General features: G+C 36.1%; 6 protein-coding genes across 14 annotated transcripts in view; 4 read left to right on the plus strand and 2 right to left on the minus strand.

The window, feature by feature from the left end:
- The window catches only part of PAN3 (Poly(A) specific ribonuclease subunit PAN3), a 6,436-nt gene extending 4,090 nt beyond the window's left edge, over positions 1 to 2,346 (minus strand). For 2 of the 4 annotated variants that reach the window (XM_018454374.1, XM_018454375.1), the window contains exon 1: positions 2,198 to 2,346. The gene's annotated coding sequence lies outside the window, so the exon portion shown is untranslated. Of the gene's footprint in view, positions 1 to 257; positions 886 to 2,197 lie in introns of those variants that run through there. The other 2 variants (XM_018454372.1, XM_018454371.1) reach the window with 2 other exon arrangements.
- Positions 2,347 to 2,764: 418 nt separating this feature from the next.
- On the plus strand, positions 2,765 to 3,662 carry Rpb10 (DNA-directed RNA polymerases I, II, and III subunit Rpb10). The gene is made up of 2 exons (XM_018454390.1): positions 2,765 to 2,923; positions 3,477 to 3,662. The coding sequence occupies exons 1-2, from the start codon at positions 2,829 to 2,831 to the stop codon at positions 3,583 to 3,585; spliced, it is 204 nt and encodes a 67-aa protein (XP_018309892.1). The 5' UTR covers positions 2,765 to 2,828; the 3' UTR covers positions 3,586 to 3,662.
- A 1,340-nt stretch (positions 3,663 to 5,002) lies between these two features.
- Positions 5,003 to 15,966, minus strand: path (solute carrier family 36 member pathetic). 3 transcript variants are annotated; one of them, XM_018454383.1, is made up of 10 exons: positions 15,630 to 15,966; positions 14,800 to 15,126; positions 7,451 to 7,489; positions 7,199 to 7,287; positions 6,986 to 7,084; positions 6,656 to 6,806; positions 6,427 to 6,548; positions 5,799 to 6,347; positions 5,530 to 5,696; positions 5,003 to 5,428 (listed from the first exon to the last, which is right to left on the minus strand). In XM_018454383.1, exons 3-10 carry the CDS (start codon positions 7,460 to 7,462, stop codon positions 5,187 to 5,189), a joined length of 1,431 nt encoding a protein of 476 aa, XP_018309885.1. In that variant the 5' UTR covers positions 7,463 to 7,489; positions 14,800 to 15,126; positions 15,630 to 15,966; the 3' UTR covers positions 5,003 to 5,186. The 3 variants fall into 3 exon arrangements, with proteins under 3 accessions (XP_018309885.1, XP_018309883.1, XP_018309882.1); XM_018454381.1 differs by having other exon boundaries at positions 7,451 to 7,485; positions 14,721 to 15,126; XM_018454380.1 differs by lacking the exon at positions 15,630 to 15,966 and having other exon boundaries at positions 14,725 to 15,119.
- A 1,186-nt stretch (positions 15,967 to 17,152) lies between these two features.
- Positions 17,153 to 18,569, plus strand: LOC108726626 (uncharacterized). Its single transcript, XM_018454304.1, has 2 exons — positions 17,153 to 18,049; positions 18,091 to 18,569. The coding sequence occupies exons 1-2, from the start codon at positions 17,192 to 17,194 to the stop codon at positions 18,490 to 18,492; spliced, it is 1,260 nt and encodes a 419-aa protein (XP_018309806.1). The 5' UTR covers positions 17,153 to 17,191; the 3' UTR covers positions 18,493 to 18,569.
- Positions 18,570 to 18,882: 313 nt separating this feature from the next.
- Positions 18,883 to 20,138, plus strand: LOC108726677 (uncharacterized). Of its 4 annotated transcripts, none has more exons than XM_018454385.1 (4): positions 18,883 to 18,909; positions 19,066 to 19,204; positions 19,267 to 19,480; positions 19,590 to 20,138. In XM_018454385.1, exons 2-4 carry the CDS (start codon positions 19,091 to 19,093, stop codon positions 20,126 to 20,128), a joined length of 867 nt encoding a protein of 288 aa, XP_018309887.1. In that variant the 5' UTR covers positions 18,883 to 18,909; positions 19,066 to 19,090; the 3' UTR covers positions 20,129 to 20,138. The 4 variants fall into 4 exon arrangements, with proteins under 4 accessions (XP_018309887.1, XP_018309886.1, XP_018309888.1 ...); XM_018454384.1 differs by lacking the exon at positions 18,883 to 18,909 and adding an exon at positions 18,918 to 18,945; XM_018454386.1 differs by lacking the exon at positions 18,883 to 18,909 and adding an exon at positions 18,968 to 18,996.
- A 462-nt stretch (positions 20,139 to 20,600) lies between these two features.
- LOC108726672 (short spindle 6) lies at positions 20,601 to 23,794 on the plus strand. The gene is made up of 5 exons (XM_018454370.1): positions 20,601 to 20,724; positions 21,030 to 21,140; positions 21,399 to 21,629; positions 21,743 to 21,997; positions 22,166 to 23,794. The coding sequence occupies exons 1-5, from the start codon at positions 20,620 to 20,622 to the stop codon at positions 23,363 to 23,365; spliced, it is 1,902 nt and encodes a 633-aa protein (XP_018309872.1). The 5' UTR covers positions 20,601 to 20,619; the 3' UTR covers positions 23,366 to 23,794.
- Positions 23,795 to 23,859: the final 65 nt, after the last annotated feature.

Here is a 23,859-nt window from a genome sequence, read left to right on the forward strand (position 1 = left end):
AGGAACGTTCGTCAACGGTTGGAGCGCGTCCGGGAGGCGTGCAAGCGAAACGCGGGGACGTCGGACACGGCGATCGCCGACATAACCCATCCGCGCTGTCACCGCGCGCCGCTCGCCCGTTAGCCGCGTCGCGTCGCGTCGCGTCGCGTCGCGGCGTCGCGCCGCCGTTTTTATTCAGCGACGCAAATTCGGCGCGCGGAAATTCCGCCGCGGCCACCTCGCCGCCGCGAATGAAATGAACAGACAGATGGACGAACCGTCGGTCTCTTTCCCCCCTCGGCCACTGTGCCCGATGACGCGCGATCCTTACAGCGAAGATCCAAGGAGCGTGGCGGAACACCGTGCAGTATTCACAGCATGCTTCCATTCAGCGGACGATAAAGGAGAAAGCTCACAATCCACTCCATCTGCTCCGGCTGGCCGTATGTACTACGTGCGGGAATGAGTGCGTGCGTGCGTGCATTCGTGTTTACGACGCGAGTTCTCGTTCTCTCCCTATCGCGGGCTTCTTTCCTCTCCACTACGTGTGTGCGTGCATATCACCACTACTATCCGGATCGCGGCCTCCTCCTCCTCCTCCTGCTCCTCTCGTTCCTCCTATCCCCCTTTACCACGCAACGCCATCGGTCGCCCCCCTTTTCGCGAAAGCGTGCGCTCCCGCCAGCCATCGCGGCCCCTTCGATCGCAGCTGTTCCGCGACGCGGCTCCACTTTGGAGTTCGGAATTCAGTGTGTATTCGACGCGTAGGAGAATGGCGGCCGCGTCAGCCTGTGTGGCGTACGTGGATCACGCTCGTCGCCGTGCAAATATGAATTATCGATCATCGATACAATTTTTGTTGACACGACATTTTCTAGCAAGAGACAGATGATTAACATACTGATAAACAAGGATGAAATGATATGACTGATTCATGAAATGAATTAATAATGATTTATTGATTGATTCATTCACTCATGAATTTTATAAAATGACTGTATCGCACTGACTGATTAAGGGAATTGATTTTTTGATGCGCTAGCTTATTTGGATATGTTGTGGAGCATTAAATAATGTTAGACTATATGTTTATTCGATTGTGTTTATCTCAAAATTTAGGGGTCGAAATTAATCCTTGGAAATAAATTAAAAAATGTTACACTGTTATTAAGAATAGGAAATAGTATAAAACTTTTAATTGTCTAAAACATTTTTTTCATGCATATATATACCATATAATTTTGCAAATATTAGCTTAAAATAAAAAAATTTGTTTCTGAACTTTGAGGTAATAGCAGATAAAAAATATGGATCTAATACTTTTTTGATGTCCTGCTACTACCATATCTAAAACATTAATTAAATCGAGGACAGTCCCCGAGCCATTAATTTAATTGTGTCTTTTGTAAGAACACGATTATAGATCGATCTATCAATGTTTACGAAACATCAGGATAATAATGAACTATAGTTTTAAAGGATCGGAAAAAAATCCAATTTTTCCGCGGATTTTTTCGGTTTTTTTTCCCAAGGGTAGAAAAATTCATTTTGGAAAAATTCACGCGTAAAATCTACCACGTTTGCTTCTTTGTTCTTTCCGTAAAGAAAATAATTGCGTACAGGATACACAGCGGGAGATAAGTTAACATATATTTTGCAATTGTATAAAAGATTGAGGTCGCATAATGTATTCAATAAAACATACAAGACATATACTATTGCATCATTAATGTAAGAATTAAAAATATAGAGTCCAAACATCATATGATAATGGTAGGTCTAGAAAATAATTTGGATTTAAAGTGAATTCGTAACAAAATATTTAAAAAAAAACAAACTAACAAAGAGACACTTCAGGAGTTCATTAGACCGGAGTGTGACAAATCAGAGTTAAAAATCTGTCTACTTAAGCTTTTATGTAAAGGAAGGTTAGATTAGATTTTACTATAAAAATAGAAGGATAACTAAAAAATTTTAATAAAAGTAATGCTACATAATTTCATCGTATTAATTTTATAAAGGAATTTAGAAGTTACTTATTATGTCTTACATAGCAAAAATAGCAATTTTTCGGGAAAAAATCGAAAATAGACTGTACTTGAAACGGACTTATAAATATAAGATAATATTGACTATGACGAAACACCGGCATGATGTGACTATAAGAGTTTATGACATCTCAATAATTATAAATTGAAGGGTATAAATTAATAAATACCTTCTCGGTACATTTAATCGTTCTCTCGAAAGGCATTCGCGCCTTTATTCCGTCTGGTGGATGATGATAAAATAAAAAAATTTCTTAACAGTTTATAGGAACCCAACCGCAATCATTCGATCGTCTCACCATTTTTGCCAATTTTGCTTGATCATTTGGCTTGCCAACTACAAAACTTGTTATACTAGATATTATTTTATTTTTCTTGTCCATTTTCCGCAAATTATAATTATTTATTTAAAATATAAAATATAACACTTTTTTAATTAATAGTTAAGTAAAATATTTAATTATAATATTTAAGAAATTAAGTATGATTAAATCTAAGTATTACAATTAGTAATTTTTTTAACGCAGTCAGGTCAAACGGCCAAACTAGCCTACACGCTTGGATGCTCATTGTAAGTAAAATGTCCGGGGTTTTTGACTTGTAAATTCTAGTTTTGAAAATGATATGGCAACCCTGCAGCAACAAAATATGGCAACCTTGTAGTACTGCAGTGGCGCCTCCAATAACGACGGTTTATAACTAAACTACTTTGGATTACTTCATGCCGTTCCATGTGCCTGGAATTCGGATTGTCGTTGTGAAAAACATAATAAATCGAGCTGCAAATCAAGAACTATCACGATGATCATTCCTGTGCGATGCTTCACCTGCGGAAAAGTCATTGGAAATAAATGGGAAGCATATCTGGGACTCCTTCAAGCGGAGTATACCGAAGGGTAAGAGCGTCTTATTTTTATTTCTAACCTCGAAACTGAATCGTCAGTTAACAAGTGCCTTTTTTAATACTCATCTTTTGTTTTATTTAATAACAATAAAAACGAGTTCTTTAATTCATTAGCCACGTTTAGCACTGTTTACTTTGCAACTATTTCTTTATGCTATTATACTTTTAAATCTAGAGAGAGAGAGAGAGAGAGAGAGAGAGAGAGAGAGAGAGAGAGAGAGAAATTATTCTATCTCAGTGAAGAAAACGTCTAACGTTGCAAAATAAACATTCTGCTGAATGCGGCCATTGGATGTGTCCAGCAGAACACGACAGTTTTGCAACCGTTTTATGATTGCTGAAAACTTTCAACAGTTACAAAATAAATGTTCTGCTGAATGCAGCTAATGATTAATTAATCACATTAAGCACAAATGCAATTTTCATTTGTAAAAACTGTATTTACACATAATGCAATTGATTAATCAATAAACCAAAAAACTTGCCTAATATCTTAAAATAGGAAAAAATGAAGTATGATTATAGAGATGATATGTATGTTATAGAGATGCCTTGGATGCGCTAGGTCTGAAAAGATACTGCTGTCGTAGGATGCTGCTTGGACATGTAGATTTGATCGAAAAGTTACTTAACTATGCACCGTTAGAGAAATAAATTTTATCTGTCATGTCGACATTAACTGAATCATTTTTGGATCATTCGCAAGACACCTGATGTGACCTGATGTACATAATTCCATGATGTATACTGAAAAAACGATTAAAGTTACTCTATTGTATAGTCTTAACATTTTATGTTTTAATAATACACTTGTATAGTAAGTATAGCTTATAAGTTTATAAGAAAAAAATAAAAGAATGTTTTATTTGTAAAATGTTCAAATTATTTATCTTTTAATTTGTAATAATAACAAAACATAATTTTATTACAGCAAAGCATTGATATTTTATGTAAAATCTATCCACGTTACAATATTATACATACATGATATATGTAAGACAAAAAATGGAAAAATGATTTGAGGAATAAAGCTGTCTTTACAAAATATAAAATCATTTATATTTTATGTAACTCCAGCCAGTACCATGCGTTACAAATAGCAAAAGTTTCATTTACATCAATACAAACTTTATCTGCTCATAAAAGAGGTGGAGCAGTATATTACGTGTCTCCTGTGTAATCTGATATAAAACTACAAGGTGAAACGTTCCCGCGAATGTGCAGTAAAAGAGTGAATTTGGACCCAAATTTGATTGGTTATTTTCGGTATGCTATTGCCATTATACGCAACGTTTCGTCTTGTCTTGTTACATCATGCGTACATCAGTCATATTTCGGAAAAGTATATTTTGATGTTAATTCTAAATGCAATGCAGGAAGGCTGTGTGATATACTTTGCTTGAGCAATATATTTTTTTTCCACAGATAACACGCATTCGTTTCATGCAAACTCTGTAATTTTTGCGGTTCCAAATCCTTAAAACATCTTTTTCATAAAAATATGTAACATTTTTGCAATATTAAAATACAAACTAAAACAATATTAAACTGCACATTTGAGCGAAATTAATAAAAATACGCGCAACATGCTACTTTATCTATCTTTCTAAAATAAGATTGTGAAAATAATTTCTATAAATTGATAAATTAGCCTAAAATTTCTTTAATTACAATTTCATAAAAATGCAGAACTTCTATGTTAAAATTAAATAACATAACATTCCAATAGTATAAAAATTATTTCCTATAGAAACTTCACGCATTCTTTAGGATACATTCGCACATTACGATCACGATAATTCATCATTTTGTATTTTCTGTTAAATGAATACTGCTGTTGCCCCTAAATCTAAATCTGCTTTTAATTTCTGTCCTATAAAATATCCATACGTTATTTTTAAAATTATTTAAAAAATTTGATAAATTTTTCTATTTATACAAATGTAGAAAAAAATATATTGATTTTCCGTAAAAAGATCTTATTAAAATCAGCATAAAACTAAAAAGTCATATTTATAAGAGTCCGAAATCTCAAAGAAATATGTTAGAAAATTTAACCTATATACAATTTAAATACATTCGATTCTATGTCCTCTCAGAAATTCCAATAAAATCTGCCCTCCCTGCGAATGTATAATGTATACTTAATTAATACCGTTAAGTCATACCAGGGATAGATCTAAATTTGATAGAAAATTTTGTTGTATATCATAGAAATATTTGTACTAGATAAAAAACGGAAAATGTTTTGTCTATCAAGCATACAATTTTACTATATCCATTATAGCACTACGTGATCCAAATATTAATGCCATCAGACCTATCACGCATATAATTACATTCTTCAAGGCTACCCAATTTCCCGGTCCGAAGCCGACATCCCAGTACGTTACGGTCTCAATGAAGACCGGAATAAGAAGGCCCAAAATGGAGAAACAAAATGCACCAATTAGGCCGATGAACGGTTCGATTGTCGGCACGGCCACGGCAAGGAGAACTGTACAACACGAATGGTTATTTCATGATACATCATCAATTTTGTATTTAAAAGATATTTAAAAAAATATATATATATATAAGATCTGAATACACACATACCTGCGCCTATTACCAGCACCGTCCTTACGAAATAGTTGGCTAAAAGTGACTTTTTCTCAAAACGATGTTTTACACCGTTCCACGCAATATCGAGGCACACGTAGAATTGTAAACCAAAAGTACAAAAGACAGCTAAGGCGATCAATATCTTCACAATTTGTGCCGCTCTGTAAAGTAGTTACCGACAGAGATATAGAAAATCAGATTGAAAAAATGATATATGTTGTTATAAAAATAAAAGTTACAATTCTGTCAAATTAAACTCTTACATTTCTTCTGTCGGTAGATTTAGAGTGATGCTACCAAGCGTCTCATCTTGATACTTAGCATATCCGAGGAATCCAAGAAAAATATATACAAGCGTAACACCGGACATTCCTTTGTTGAGAACTCCGCAAATTCCTACAAAGTGTTGCGGCGTCTTCATGCTGTTCTCCAGAGGCATCACTACGCCAATTGCTTCCATAGCGAAGATAGTGATGCTAAAAAACTGCGGGAAGCTTTCGATTGTAGCTACTAAAGGCACTGAGGACAATGGTGGCAAATCCCAAACGAGATAGTAAAATGTTATTCCCAGTCCTGTTCCCATAAAAATGTTCGCCACCATCGAAATTGGCGCGAGATACTTCAAGTCGGGTACCCAACTAAGAAGGATCAGCGGCACCAGCAAATAAGCAGTGATCAAACGAATGTTGTATTCGCCAGCATCAACATCTTGATAATGTTCGATAATCTGCTTAATGTTAGCAGCCACGATTACTGCGTATACACTGCAGGTACCGTAATATGTAGTAAATAGACTAATCTGTATGAGATATCTATAAACAAAAGAGAAATTTGCTAACTAAAAAAGTTGCTAAAGAATTAATCATATGTTCGGGAAACAAAGTTAATAACCTGGAAGGTTTCGCGAACTTTCTCGCCCACTGAGGTCCGATACTAAAAGCTGTCTCAGCAACTTCAGCAAATCCCATTTCCGCTTTTCGAGTTTTGTAGTAGAGCACGTGCGCGCATTTGACCTGAAAATGAGATACGTTAATCCTATCTTACGAAAAATGAAATCAGGCTATCTATAGCGATAACTACATACGCGACGAAATATAAATCTTTATCTCTAGAAACTCACCAGAATATATGCGCAATGTGTGCACACGAATGCAACGAGTATCGTGGAAAAGATACCCAAAAGAAGTCCAGCACTTTTAAAAGCTATGGGCATAGCTAGTATTCCAGTGCCAAGAGAAGCTTTCAATAAGTGCGTTAACGTATCGCAATCCCTGAAAACGATATAATAATACAGTTATTCACACATTTATCGCGTCATTCCAAATCATTAAAAATTAACAATTAAGATAAAAATATATATTATAGAGTATACATGTATCACAAAATTCATGTGTGTATGTGTGTGTGTGTATTATGAGATTATTATTAAAAGAATGACGTTGATTCTTACGTTGTCGGATTGTCGACTTTGCGTTCCGCAAAGGGATCGAAACTCTTCTCATCGCCCAGTGCGGCTTCAACATCGCGTGGAGCAACTTGTACTACATATCTGTGTCAAATGAAAACAAAGCTCTTAGCAATTTGTATTTTGTACATTTATGCATTATAAATCACATTTTGTTCTCTCAATTAATGTTTTCTATGAAATTAATCGGAGTCTTACTTGGCGGACAGGACGCCATCCTTAAGATTGGATCCATCTTGGGGCAGGAAGGTATCCAACTCTGTCGGCAACTTTTCGTTCGCGTCGGTCTATGTTAAAAATAAGATATAATGAATAGTGTTTATTAGTAATGACATAAGATGAAATGACATCAGTAGTAAATGATTGGCGCATAATTATGACGCAAATGGAGATGTGAATAAAGTACAAATATATGCAATAACAGAGTTATAGTGTGAGGTGGATGCTTACCATTGTAGGCATGTTGTTGATGTATTTTTTGCGCGTTACCTGAAATATGTACAACAAAACAATCAATACCTTGATTATATTACTTTGCAAAAATTTTAAATGGATTCAGCAAATTTATAAGCACGTTATTATAATACAAATTTTATTTACATAATTTATCTTCTACTTATTGCATCATATTGATGTTATTGCGCCTCTTTAAAATATTACGATTTCAAATTAATAAACAGAATTCTTCTCATATTTGTACCCTAATATACGTAACGTATACTATAGAAAATTTAGTGAATTTCAGAACGCAGTAGAAAGGCATTAATGACGGCTTCTGTACAGATTAAGACCTGTTCATTATATGTATATTCTTATCTTTGAACACCTTGAACTTTGAAACTTCTGTGATGTAAAAAAACGACACATGTAAGATAACTCCCGCCTACAATCGACAGTATCATTATTTTCGCTTATGACAAGTAAATAGATGTGCAAATTTATGTAAAATTGTTATGATTTACTTTAGTCCCGCGTTTTTATCGGCTATACATGGATTCGTTGCGCTACTGTAAAAGGATATTATGACTCACTTAACATTATTCTAACTTTTTGTTATTGTCATCATTGTTAGTGTCATGATCTTCAATTTAAGATAAATCGAAGAAATGAAAAAGTTAATGTACGCACGCGGACAGAAATGCTTACCAATCTGAACTTGCCGAAGGATCGGAACATATTCAAAATGCGTTTCTCTTTGAATATTCATCATGAATATGCGTTATGACTGATAATTATTCGAAAAATAGTAACTGCATAAATTAATGTTATTGATATAATGTTAATATTAATATTAATATAATACAATGTTAATATTAATATCAATATTAATGATAATATTAATATATTGATAATTATTAATGTATTAATAATATTAGTATTAATAAATTAATAACTGTTATTAATTAGAAAAATAACTTTTATATTACTTTTTCTACAAAAAAGTAAAATTACGATTAAATTAATTACAGAATGTTCTGTTATCTTTCCGCGATTTCTCAAATATTCTTTTTTTATAAAAGAAGACACACAATAAGAAAATGTGTTAAAATTATTTTGTTATTCTTTTTATTATACTTTTTTTATATTATACTTTTGTACAAAGAGATACCAAATTAAAGTTTCAGGAGAGATGGATAAACCAAGAAAAAAGTTCTTGTAAAGATTTGCTTATTTCTTGCTTCTATTTGGAAAAAATCGCAGAAAATAAAAATTTTTCATGAATTTTTTGTCCAAATTTTGCATTGTTGCAAAAGCCCAACATTGCCCAATGCTTTTATTTAAAAAATTACAACATAAATAAATCAATCTAAATAAATAAGTAAAAATTAAGCAAAAAATGTGAAATCTTTCTTGTGCTATTGGATTTCTTTCGAATAAAATATTTTTTCAAAAGAAAGTTTTTATTTTTCGTTTATTTATTACTTATTTAAACTTATGCATATTGTCACTTCCTTAATGAAAGTATTGTTCAAAATGTAGGCATCTTGTAACAATGTAAAATTTCGGATAAAAAATTTTTGGTTTTATATATTGATATTAATATTAATGTTTATATTAATATTATTAACATTAAAATTGATAGTATTAATATTAATACAAATACTGATATCATTTTTACTCTTAATATTGTATATTGATATTTATATTATTAATGTTAATTTACATTACCGTTTTTCGAATAATTATCAGTCATAATGCATGAATGTGTATACTAGAAAAATAATGCCACAAACACATAAACATAAAAAGAAATGCAAGAAAATTTAAAATAGCGATTAGATTCCGTGTAAAATTTTTGGCTTTTTCACGTGTTGAGGATCAAATTAGCTTGTCAAGGACGATTAGATACTTGCGTTGTGTTCGTCGCAATTCAATTATGTTAAACGAGATTATATTGTACATATGATACGAAAGAGCGTTAACTTTACCACTTCCGGGTTCGCGAACTCGACTTTGCTTGAATAAAGTAAACAATCGCGCATATGTGCAGACGTTGATAAAACGCGATAATCTGACACTTTAATTATTAGAAGAGGCAAAGGGCAGATGCAACGAAGGAGTTACACGCTTGGCGTTTTCAGAGCAGAACTCTTCAACGCATCATATCTTGAAAAATTTGTCGCACAACAGTATTTTGAGAATTAACGTGAATATTCTTGAAATTTTTCGACAAGCAAACCATTTTGTTTTTTTATTATGTTTCATCGTTATATTTACTTTATACTTTCTTGCTATTTTAGTAGTTAAAAGATCGGTATTCAAAGAATATAATGAACAGATAATGTAATGTATACAAGATCTAAAAAAAAATACGACGAGAATTCATAGCAGAGTGCAAATTTTCTATGTATTAAATAAGCTAATAACTTTTTTTCACGCTGAAATCACATCCTAGTAAACAAGCTGACGTTTATCTTCATTTTGACGTCGATTTTAAGTTATGCCATTGTTATAACAAACGATATGCATACATAATTATCAGGAGAACATGAAAACCCTGATGAAAATATAAAGCTTGTCGAAGCGTCAAAGAAGTGTGAACAAAGAATTTTAACACTTCTTAAACACTTCATCGACTTTCCATTGACTCTTAATGGTTTTGAATATTCATACACGTTCCTCGGTGTGCTCGAAACACATCTGTCACATCTCCTACATATTTAAAATTTTTTTTTTTCATTAATGTTTCCCAAACGCTTCACAACACTCCGCAAAGAGTACACGGAGCATTCAAATACGCTTTGTGTACACTTTCAGGATATAGAAATAAAAAAATTTATTTTAAAACGGAGCGTCATTGAACTGTACAGCAAATGTAAACGAAGCGTCGTTGAGTAGTACGCGGCACCGCCACCAGAGGGATTTAGCGAGAATTAACTTCTCGAATTTAAAAAATCGTACAGACTGGAATAAAAGACGTAGCATTAAAAGATTTTTCAGTTGTGTTCCAATGGGTGCATTCAATATCACGACCGCTCATTGAGCGCTTAATAAGCTCTTGAATCTGTTTGGTCTAATTTTTAGTTCTAACGGAATATGCCAATCAGATTCAAGAGCTCACTGAGCGCTCAGTGAGAGTGGTCGCAGTACTGAATGCACCCAATGAAATAACTTTTTTGAAGTGAGCCCCTATAAGGGTTGCAAGATAAAAGCATAATAATTTTTTTTAGATGTTTACCGAATAAATAAAATATATTTAAAAATATTTTCATTTGCTTAGCAAGGACCTCGATCAAATTTTATTCATGTTCGTCTAAGAACTCGACGATGCTCCGTTTACGTTCTCTAGACTGTCTAATCACGTTTCAACGAATATTCTGCTCGTGCTTGCCGAAGAACTTATCTACGGTTTATTTATGTTTCTTTAACGTATAGTTGACGCTTCCTTTACGTTTCATGTTCCAATTTTCGCTTCTTACGGGTTTCGTTTACGTTTCCGTTACTCCCCCCTTACATTTCCTTTACACTCCAAAATAACGCTTTATTGACATCCGCTTTACATTTTATTTTTATCAGGGAATACAAGGAGACACGATGATCGTTGCCGTCTATATACCGCTACACTATTATAATTATAATTCACAAAAGCGAATATATTTCTAACGAAAATAACACAAATTGACATCAAAATAACGTCAGCTTTGCTAGAATCTCTCAACACATTCTAAGTCTTGATTAACGTAGAATTGATACACCATTACGGTAGCAGTTTTTGACTGTCGAATAATGTTGGATATTAGGAGATTAGGACTGAGGGTAAAAATAGTAACAAGAACGGCTCATTAACAATCGGCGAGATAACCCTCTAAACGTTCTATTTTGAAACGAGACGAAAAGACCCGCAGTCGTCTTAACTTCACCAATGGGAATGAACAGACGGATATTGAAACATGACGATACATCTATTTACTTTAGTGGTAATTTAAGATCGAGTATATACTTTAAAGCACACAAGATTGCCGAACATTATTATAATTGATAATCTATTCTCACTGTTTGTTGTCGCTGTTATTACCCGATCCGAACATAATTGGTCATGACGGAATTCTAAATGGCACTTAAACCTACGAGATAATCAGATGAATGAATTGGAGATCGATGTACACAAAAAAATGATGTCCTTGGCCCCTCACGACGCGGAATAGAAAGCTTCAGGTTGTAGAACAAGGTCTGTGATCTAATCTGTTGTATGCGGCCGACTCGTGATTAAACAACAATCGTTTGTACGTCTTATTTATCCCACAATGATATCGAAAGACTTCATTATGCGGATGACCTAATGAAAAAAAAGATGAGTTACGAGAGTAGATAAACTGTCAGATAAACTCAAGTTGCCGTAATAAGCTTGAGCAATTAACGTCATTAGTTGATTTCTTTACTCGTCTGATAATTGCTGAGTCGGTCATTAAACTTAGGACTTAATTCCCTGTTAATTACGATTAAACTTATGCCTAAAACACGATATCAGAGCTGATCTGACCTCCTTCCAAGATAACCGGACAGCAAAATACGTTTCATATACTTCTTGTAAAATTAAGTAGATTTAACCGCACGTGACGCTAATTTTCTCGTCGCGTCGCCAAGTTTGAAAAGAAGATTAATTTTAGGTGCGTCAAGAAGGAGGAGGACTTTCCGAAATTACAAGAGCGAGTATCTTTTGCATTCCAAGTGTTCACCGGTCACGAGAAATATGATAATCGTTTGCACAAAATCGCAAAAAGAAAACTTAAAGTCTCGTGTGTTTAACACGTGAATGCTAACGTTACGCAATGTTGGTTATCGTAAAATAAAACAGCGAATACGTGTACGATATTGAACACTTACGTTTTTAAATAAACTAATATAACGAATGAAATAATTGCATTTTAAACAGTTAAGAATAAAAATTAAGATAAAACGGCATTTTTACGTAAAATTAAATATAACAATAAATTTTCATTGAAAATAAATTTTTATTTGAAAGCGGTAAAGAGTAAGCACATGATATCATATGTTAAGGAATTGATTGATAATCCAACAGTACCACATCAATTTGCGTCGTTGAAGAAACGCAAGTTGATATGGTAACTATCTTATCAGAAGTTACCACTTGAAGGGTTGCGTTCTCCATAACTGAAAACTTTTGATTTTATTGCACTCGGGTCAAAGATAAACGGTTCATAAACCATCGAACTAAGTGTGAAAAACAAGACGGATGCTGAAGTTATACATGGATCACAACACAGATCAGTATTAAAATTGCATAAACTATGTACATCGTTCGTCCTCAAATGACAGAGAGAGAGAGAGAGAGAGAGAGAGAGAGAGAGAGAGAAAATTTACAATTAATAACTAATCCCAGTATTTTCTTATAACGGATAGATATGATCAAATGTTTATCAAATAGCGAATTCGATTGGATTGCACTCAATGTGCACTGGTGCACATTAAAACCGTCGCGCGTACACAGATTGACATAAAAATGTGTTTAATATAAATATAAAAACGAATTAAATTATAAAATTCTCAATACATTTTATTGTGCTGTTAAAGTAAAATCTATATTTTATAATTTGAAATATTTGCACGCGGCTTTAATACGCACTGGTGCGCACTAGTGCGTCCAATCGAATTCGCTAAAACTATGATTATATGTAGCTAGTCATTATTTCCTTTAAAATTATAAAAGTTTAAACAATGAAACGTTTAAGAAAATCATGAAAAAGTTCAGGATAAGCAAGATTAAATGACATGAGATACTTAGAGGGATGCTAAAGATACCTGTACAGGGAATTGCTAAATATATTCGATGAATGCCGACTTGGCATTCATAGGACAAACCATACACGCGAAAACTTTTCGCTACAGGATTCAACTTCTTGGAAAAGAATGAATGCCCAAGTGTATTTTTCTGCAAAAGCGTAATATCAATTTTGAAATTGCCGTTTCAGATGTTCCGAATCAGCAATTTTCTGTATCTTCGAATCGGTCAAAATTGCGAATGGTCCGCATCGCGTGATATTTCACACAAAGAATGTGTCAACGTATTACTTTCAATTGCAAAATATTGGCATCAGTATTCGAGAAGTATACTCAATTCGGAAAGGTTTACATTTTGAGCAATTATGAGGGAATCTAATGATGACAGACATCCTTCATGGAAGTGTGATACTACGAGTTTTAATCATAGAATCACTAAACTGGTTTACCATCCGGTTCCGAAAGTCACTACCTGCCTCAAAAGCCCACTTATCTTCCCTTTCCTGTACATCCGATACGTTTATTGTCTCACACCTGTGTCAGCTTATTACGTTTCGATAAATTCGCGCAGCGATAAGACCGTCTTTTCTATGACTATTACATCGCAGAAGAAATACGCGCGAGCGGTTGCCGGCGACCGTCCGAAACATCGGTCCGCCGTTACATCATACAAATGTACTGGTATAATGATAAAGACGCCGTGGCCATAAAAGTTACCAACATGACCATAGAAGTACTCTACGTTCTTTCACAAACAGCTGCTACATTCAAGGAAATATTATATTTGTACGCGTGACTCATTTTAGTGACATCGGGAAATACTTGAGATATAAGCAAAGTGATCTTCTATTTAATTATGATATGGGTAACGGCGATAATGTTAAAAATGATTTTACAGCATTACAGTAATAATAGTTAATAATAATATATAACACTGTATATTGTGTAATAGCAATATTATATAGTACTATATATTGTACAACATATTGCACGAACTTGCAGACTTGAACAAGCATGAGAAATGGAAAAGTTTTTATGCAAAAATATTTAACTTAATTTTCATAAGCGTTCATTTTCGTAACTACATTTTTACTTTTCTTAATTTTGTGTAGGTATATATGTACACCCACACCCACACACGTACATATTTCTTATCTATAAGGAAATAGAACAGAACTAAATGATATAGAACAAGAAATATATATATATACGTATACATATACACAGGTCCCTTAATTACGCTTGCTTTGTGCACAACTATTATATCTTTTTTTATAATATGACTTGCTTTACATCTTTTTGTCTCGAAATCCTACTATTCCACGAATTTATCATAGCCGTCACGGTCAAGATTTCACGCGCATGAATGGTGATCCGAAAAATATCGACGCGGGAAAGACCCAGGATACAGTCAAAGTTCTCGTGGCGTTGCCACAACGTACAGGCAGGAATCGAAGAATCGATCGAAAGAACGTGACGCTCACCTGCCAAGTAGTTCGCCGGTGATAGTTTCTACGTGTTAAGAATGCCTAAGAATCAAGCCCGTCGCCGGCGGTTACCTCATTCCTGAGTGCAGGATCGTCTGATAGGCGCGAGTTTCGGAGCACGCTGTTCTCATACGGTACTTATACAGTTCCACGAACCGTTCAAAAGACCGCGGCCGACTGCCGCGGCGACTTCATTACTTGGCTACTTTCCACCGCCACACCGCCTCCTTCACCACCGTGTCTTCGCCGTTGCCACCGCCGGCACCGCTGCCGCCGCCGCCGCCATCTTCCGAGGCTTTGTGGCAGAGGTCGTCGTTCGGCCGTTATCGATTCCCGCCGATCGGCCTTTGGAACTTTGCGAGCGGCGCAAATCCGAGGTTCACGCAAAACCACTGTTACCTGTAAAATTATGATCCTCAGTACCCCGTGTATCTCGAGTAGTGCATTATCGTAGTACACTATCGCGCTATTTTATTTGTAGGACCTTTCAGGAAACATCGCGTCTTCCATTTTGTCTTATCGTCAAAAAGAGCAAAGCTACACTGAGAAAAAATTTACAAAAAATTTTAATAAATATTTTTATTTGAATAGTATCAACTTTACAGTAAACTAAATTTAAGGCGAATAAATATTTACTCAAGAAAAACATGATAGTTAAGTCAAATTAATGGTTTTTATATAAAAATATCTTTATAATTTACTAAATATTTAGATACTAATATTTAGATAGTAATATTTAGATATATTAGTTGTATATACTAATAAGTACTATTTAAACAAATAATTCATTAAAATTTAATATCTTTTTTTCGGAGTATCGTTTTGTTGCCTATAGAACTGAACAAGATTTGAAAAAAAAAAGAAGAAAAAAGTGAACTTGTAGCTTCCACATCGTCCCTCACCTAAATCCGTATCGTGTGACGCGCCAGAAATGGCGGGCGCGTGAAGGCGTCTAACAATAAGTCTGGCTTGCACGTGGCCCGCTGACTTCTCGATTTGAATGCACCCGGCGCATGATGAAATTCGGCGAGCCTATATCACGATGCTCGCCGTTGTGACGCACTGCTATCCGTTACGACGTCAACGACGTGTGTCACGCGCGTTCATTATTGCGTGTGCAATACGAACGCGTGGGATACACGATTCTTGCTATTACCGTCAATATAAATATTGTATAATCAACATTCGTATATAGACCGTTCAGAAGGAGCGCATAGTGCTGATTAGATATAATTCTCCTTGAAGAAACTCGCATAGTTATAGTATTACCTAGATAAAAAAAAACAATTCTTAAATATATATTCAATAGAAAATTACTCCGGAACGTTTTGCAATAATGAAACGCTTTGTAATTGAGCTAACTTTATCAGAAACTCATAACTAAAAGTTCTAATTTCGATTATTTATGGTCACAGAATAGGCCAATTATACGTACTTCAGTTGAACTTCAGCCGTTTAGGATGTTAATTCGTCTTAGTAGGGCGATGGCGGGATCGCAATTTCGTCCAATCAAACATTGATCGTACAAACAATTGGTCGGGTGGATATCGTAGGCAAGGTCACGAAAAAGACAGGCATTAACTTGTGTATAAACGATAAAGCCGGCCAAAATGATCCATAAATTAGAGGTTGGCATGAGAACGCCAACCATGTCTGAAATTAAATATCCGGAATATCACCAGTAATATGATAAGAGCGCGGTGCATGCAACAGTTTTGCTGCTGTGTCAGAAAAGCCATGTAAAAATTACAACTCTATTGCTCATTCTGTTTTACATTTTCGTCAACAACGATTTTATTACTTGTAATTGAAAATTAACATAATCAAATATGTATAACAATATATTTAAAATATGAGACATCTTTAAAAGATCCTATTTAAAATTCTAAGAAATTAAGAATCCATAAACATATACTTTGCAAGAATAAATAGAAACTATACTATATATTAATTAAAAGTAGTAGGTAAAATCTTTCAAAACGTAAGCATGAATGTAGCTCGAGAGCTCTAAAAATATACAAAACGTAACCCTAATATTTACTTTAAATTCCATTGAAGTTACGTCATTCTTCTAAAGTCGAATTGCTATCTGTGCAGTAAACAGTAATAAATTATTAATTAAATCAACATTGTATCATTAATATGCTTGTTATTTGTTCGTTTCTCTGTCAATCATTTGATTTAAAAGATCTATTTGAAGCTTGAACTTTGATAGACGAAACAGTGTCGAGTCAATTAGCTGTCAACATTGCCAACATCTCTCGATTACGCTTCAAAATTTCCTCACTGTTTAAAATTTATCTCCAGTGAAATTTCCACGTAGTAGCATTGCAGTATTTAATTTCGAAGATAGTTCAATTAATGGAAAAATTTATTATGCAGTCAAGTTGCAATTAACCAACAAATCATCTTTCAACAAGAGTAACTTATTTATGTAATATCATTGAAAAATATTTAATCAACAATGTTAACTGGAAAGAACAAAACGCTCGTGTACGAGCAAGTCCCCCCGAGTGTATGCAAAGAGCACTACCTACTTTTGTTGGAATTATACGTTAAACAGGCGTCAGGCGACCGCCTAACCAAATTGAATCAGATGTTTTTCGTACCTACCAGTATCCATTTTGAATTTCTTGACTTCGTAAACGAGAATGATCTAGTGGTCACTCCAGTAGATCCCCTTTTTCAACCGCAGATGGGCATCATTAATGAAGTTGAAATCTTCAATGTTGGAAAATCAGTACTGTTCGCCATTGATTCTGAGGTGGCTATGAACCGCGCTGTAAAAATGATTCTTAAACTCACAGTAAAGAAGCAGATGCCAGACGCCATCAAGTCGGATGTCTTAGTAGGAACTGGCGAGCTGGACTTATCCGGTCAATACGCGGCATTGCGAATAGAAATGATACAGGACTGGAAAAATAGCGTTACAACGTCCAAAGAGTTTGATGGTCAAGTGCCATTGATTTACAATGGCAACTTGTCGGGCAATCTGGATATCTTTGTAAGAATCTCTGGTCTCGGACAGATGATTGTCACACAATTTGGCGCACCAACTGCACAGGATCCTTCAACATTTATTTTCGGCACTGGAGAAGTCGATCAGATTTTATTGTATAAATGTCGCGAAGTGGATTCTCGTATTCTTGATGTCTTCGAAAATTCCTGTGAGGATCTTCAAAGACCGATAACTTGTCCTGTGTGCATACCAGAGAAGTATCCTTGTGTACCGTGTGGGAAATTAGCAGCTGTTGAACAGAGGGATGAGAAAATGAGGAAAAAAAGAATCGATGGGATGATTGAAAGGAAATTAAAAGATATAGTACGTACTCATAGAAAATTAAGAAATAACTTCTCGATTAGATATCTAAACTCAGTTCTGATTTTTTATCAAAGGGCCCTGTTCAATATAATCGCGATCCGTCTCAGCCTTGCGGTAAGCCGGTAGTTCTTAAGGTATCCGGTCTCTTCGACAATGGTGACAACTCTGATGGGAAGAAACCTACTGTAACAGTTGCTGCAGAGTCTGCCGCAACGAAACCAAGCGATCCATCTGATCCTGACCATGATATTTTTGTCTTGAGAATCGGTAAGAAGGGCCTCGTCGGAGTCGGTGAGAAATCTGACATACAGCTAGAGATGAAAACCCCGAAAGGACCTGAAAGAAGACCCCCGATTAGATACGAGACCAGAGATGTGCAAACAGAAGAGCACGATGAAGAACTGCCAAAGGAGCATAAAAAGAAGATTAAGAAGAAAAAGTGAAATGCTTCTTTATTGAAATTCAAGAGTAAAGTTCTGAGCATAATGTTCTAAGCATAAATTTATTCTAGGAAATTAATTTTGCGATATCTTTCTTATAGTCAATTTTCGATTTTGATACAATTGTTTACTGATACAACTGTTGTGTAATAAACATGTGTTTATTTAACCATATTTAAATTTTTTTTTTATTAAATATTGCAAAAAAAAACGAAATATTGTCATTGTAGGTATAAATTGAATAAAAATTAGATAAATCGAACTCAAATAAATGTTTTGTTTTTGTGCATTATGTTCTCCTAATATCGAGAACTTAGCTTTAAAACTTCGAACTAGTAATTTACTTCAGTAACTTGTATAATTGTATAATTGTCAACCTAAATTTTTTTGTATCCTCAATGATAATCAAAATTAATTAGAGTAAACATAAATAATAATTAAATAAAAATTACTAAAGTATGTTCTATAATCAACGACGAAGTTATTGAATTTTCATTAAAGAGACAAGTAAACGTAAAATAAAAATAAATAAAGTAATATAAATATTTGTTATATTAATTGCAATCTCTTACATGGAAATATATGACAAAAACAGAAACTAATGGAAAGGGAACTACTGATTTTGATAGAGTTATTAGTCGATACAGTGAATATTCCTAGAATACGGGCAATTTACGATGAAATATTGCCAGCAAAAACATGCGTCTCGTTTCAAGTAAAAACTTTATATTTATTAATTCGTTTATTAATTCGCTAATATTGTAAAAATAATTATAGATATTGAACTTGCCCCCTATCAATATTTATCAAGAAACGCCAACAGAAGTTTGCGCCTGTACGCACAATGGATCGCAAGTCTTTAAAAAGGGCAAATCCTGCTTATTTGCTCTTTCAGACAATGTCCTACAGAAACCATTGTGCAACTTTCCCATAACAATGTCGGTTTACAAAGAACTACCGCCAGGAGTTTTGCCGGACGTGATGCTAATTGGTCTGAATTTTTACTTGCTTCGTTTTACTACTTTTCTTCAACATCGTTACATTTGAATCAAGGAATTGGAATTTCATCCAAATAAAGACATATATATTCTTTGACACAGGCACTCACCAGATTCAACTTCGTGGCCTTATGAACTCTCTGCTGACCATGTATATTTCTCAACACAGTAATCCGTGCAGAACGATGAAGAACGCTTTTAAAATTACCACAGCGACAGGACAACATGTAGGCGAAGTCACAGTTTTCATCCGCGCTTCGTGTTTCGGCAAGAAGATCGTTACGCAATTTCAGCTTCCTCGCAACAAGGAACCCTATCTTTTCAAGAGCGTGGACGATAGTCCTGTCTATCAATGCAAGAGGGTCGTTTCCGCTTCCGGTAGACAACAGATACAATGCGTGTGCTGTCCCAAGTCTGGCGATGGCAGCGGAGAAGCTGCAAAGATTCGCTATTATATTAATGCCAACGAACGCCAGCGAAAAGAACTGCTGGAGAATATCAAGAAAGATAAATGTCCTCCGTGTTGTCGCGGTATACGAGATATCGTCAAGAGCAAGGAAACTGTTAGAAAATGTGGCTGCATCATTAAAGATGAACGGACTTGTAATTGTGTCCGGTCAAATATCAAATATTCAACATGAGTAGAGAACAGCGCAGAATTAACGTTTCTAAGAACCAATGGATGAAAAATTCAGAAATCAAGATAGCAAAAGCTTTCAGCTAATCGATAACCATCGCATCGTTTCGATCCTCATCTAGCATTAAGCGCGCTCGCTCCTGCGTATTTAAATCTTCGTTTATTCCTGTCTAGTGTCGTGGAGGGCGCCGTGATGGAACCAAAGGGATGCGACTACCAGGAGGAAGGGAGGCCCGGTCGACGACACCACCGCTCGCATCCCCGCCAACCCCTTACCACCCTGCGGGGTGCTAGGCCGATATTGTCGCGTCTGCGCGATGAACAACGTATAAGACAGTCGAGCTAGACGGCTCCACGACAAAGATGTGCCGTCGCGGCGTCGTGCGGCGTCGGGACGCGTGTTAACCCCTCGCCGATCTCGGTGGAGGCGCCTGACCGAGGTGTTGATGGCACCCCGGCGACAACCCAGATGCTCACGGACATCTTCGCGCGATCATGAACAGCTCGCCGCAGAACACGAACACCACCGGCACCGGACAACGGCGGACAGCCGGTATCGATAACAGCGACGAGGAGGAATGGAGCGGCGTCGTCGAATGTGTAATTATTCTGCTTTTATCTGCTTTCCTCCGCACCTCGCGGGGTAATTATCCAATTACACCGAAAAGAAAATGGAGGAATTGTTAATTGTACCAATATATCATCGACCTAATCCGTTCATCTAATTTTTAAATTGACCCTTCCATCATCATTTTTAGAGATCGCAGAATTTTCATCTCGATCATCAAATATAATATGACTACACTTACTATAATTCTTTTCACTTATCCAATCTGTTATAAAGATATATAAAATAGACTTAAATGCATTATAATCTTACAGATAAGAATTTCTTTTCTTCTCAGGCTGTTCTTGAGAGAACCAAGTCTGATAGAGTTGCACGCGCTGACGAAGACAGACGTCGCCGGACGATTATTGTCGAGAAGAAGAATGGCACGTACGGTTTCACATTACAGGTGATGCTGATTTGTTACTGTATCAGATAATAAATGTGATATCTCGATCTTTCTAATAGAGTCTACGATTGCTCGTATTCTATTCTATTAAAATATCGACGTAACATTAAAAATATATCGACTGAAATATTAAAAACTCAAAGAAAACAAATTATATTTTATTTATCAATATTTTACGTATTTTAATTGTATTTTATTTACAAATGCTTTTTGAGTGTCTCAACATATATAATAATTAGATCTTGATCGACTTCACAGAGCTACGGAATACATTACAAGAGAGAACAGGAAATAGAAATGGTAACTTACGTGGATTACGTGGAGTATGATGGACCTGCATTCAAAGCTGGTATGCGGGAAGGTGACGTAATACTATCTATAAACGGCCACGAGATGGACAGAGCCGATCACAAGACCCTAGTTAACTTTATCAAGAACTGTGACACCAGAATGCGAATGGTCGTATCCTTCGAAGATTGCGTCAGAAAGGTAAGCGAAAGCCCGATTGTCGTTGACAGTTTTCACAATCTTGCAATTTCAATGCGATCCTTTCTGGTTTGACAACGTATGATTTGATGAATTAAATGTACCAATGATTCCAGGTGGAATTACATATGCGTTACATTGAGTTACAACGCGCTCTCCAATCTCGTCTGGGCGAATTAGAGAGACTATGCGAGAGAGAACGGTCTATTCTAATGGGCCGATGGAAAACCCATTCACTGCCAGCGCGCAAAAGAACGCCTAACAGCATCGGTACTAATCCCAATCAACCATCGCCCTCTTCTAGCTTCAACTCTTCCACGATTCAATGCTGCCGGCCAGCGACCTCCACCGAACATCTTCTTCTTTATAACGTAGTAGCCACTATTTATATTTATCTGTAATAAGAATTAAAATATCGATACAGTAAAGTTTCTAAACATTCTATAATAATTTTCGTAATTCCAAATCTCAAACAACGATAAAATTTTATAATCATTTCTAAATTATCGCGATTCAAATAATTTAAACACATTTTTTAGTTTGCGGATGGGCGATCATGTCTTATACCACGCAGCGCCGCTTGCCTCGTAACAGTCGGACCGCCTCGGTCTCGTAGCGATCATCATCACTTCCTCTCAAAGATGTCGAGCGAATCTGCGGTGACCTCTTTGCGTCACAGTTACCACCAGGCAAATGGTATGATGGGTACACCTGCGAAGAGTAAATCTCACAAGCAGTCCTGCCAGCAGCAACAACAGCAATCATCCGCTGTTGGTGAAGGACAATCACTACATTCAACTCCCCAGAACAATCTCTGCGTCGCTTGCATCTCCAGCGCAAATCGTCGCCGGGAGCAATCCGACAGTGTCAGTCTAGATGCTTATGATCTTGCCAGCCCCTGTTGCGATCCAAATTGCGTTCCTAGTCGTCGACGTCGCGAGAAACAACGACGAGCTCGCAATGAGGCTCTCCATCAACAGCAACAGCAACAGCAACAACAACAGGCCAACATGCAGCATCATCATGTTCAAGGACAACGAGACCAACAGTTGCAGCAACAATCGCAGTCTAATACTCATAGTTGCTCTCGCACATCCGGTCATAGTCTTCATTCAATTACCAGTAGCGACGTCTCAACAGCCGATAGCGTCGCCTCTTGTTCCACTAGCCTCAGTACTGACACTCTGTACTGGGATCCGAGTGTGCACCAGCGACCACCGCCGTGCCTTCAGTACGCTAAGCCTAAATCTTGGGATAATTTGACTACCAAAGCCTTCGGAGGTTACGGCTTTGGTTACGGTTATCTGGATACTGTAACCATCAAGACTCATAGCGCGGAGCGTTCTGGTAAGGGGTCGCACAGCAGCGGTACTGGCAGATCAAAGACGCCGATCGGTACCGTGCAACGAAAGAGCAGCGGTGCCAGCGGCAGTACTGCATACTCCACAACAACGAGTTCGACAGTCAGCCGACATTTCCAGCCGACCAAGTCGACGGAGAGCTTGCTGATCCCGCCGGGACCGTATCAGAGCGACCTCGATCAGGCGAGTCTGAGCTGCGAGTGCTTGGACGGCGGTGGCGGTGGACCTGGCTCACGATTCATTCAGTTAGATAAACATAAACGCGCTGAAGAGGCAGGATATGTTCCGCCGACCCATGCGCAAGTCAGACATCGACGGTCTAGTCATTCCGATGGAAAACTACGGGCTATCAATAACTCCGAAATTACGCGATTGTAATATTCTTTAAGTATATCTTGAGTCAAGCTACGTGTTAATAAAGCGTCAATATATAAATACTGCTTGCGTTTTTTATTTACCTAAATCATCGGATGGATGGAAATGAGACAACGAAAACGAATCTTTTACATGTTTGCCAAGTATCATGGAAACTTTGAACCTAAACAATTTATATTTCTAAATCGCTTATTCGTACGTTTAAAAATTTTACATCTTTATATTAGACTTGTAAATCCTTTACCCGCCACCGCTGCATTTATTCTTTACGTCGCTGTATAAGTTATTGAATTTCGTCTATGTAGTTTTTAGTTTGTGCTAAAAACTTGTATTACCTATTGTCAGTCTAATAGGCATGTCACAATGTCCCTAACAAACTCTCTTTTAATAATTACAAAGATTATTAATAAACTTAAGATTATTTTTTGAATATATTATTGTTAATCACATTTATATAATATCCAACCATTTAACGAAATCTAAGTGGTTTCTTTGGC

The sequence above is a fragment of the Mycetomoellerius zeteki genome, unplaced genomic scaffold, assembly GCF_001594055.1.
Source record: "Mycetomoellerius zeteki isolate Tzet28-1 unplaced genomic scaffold, Tzet1.0 scaffold433, whole genome shotgun sequence".
NCBI classification, from domain to species: Eukaryota; Metazoa; Arthropoda; class Insecta; order Hymenoptera; family Formicidae; genus Mycetomoellerius; species Mycetomoellerius zeteki.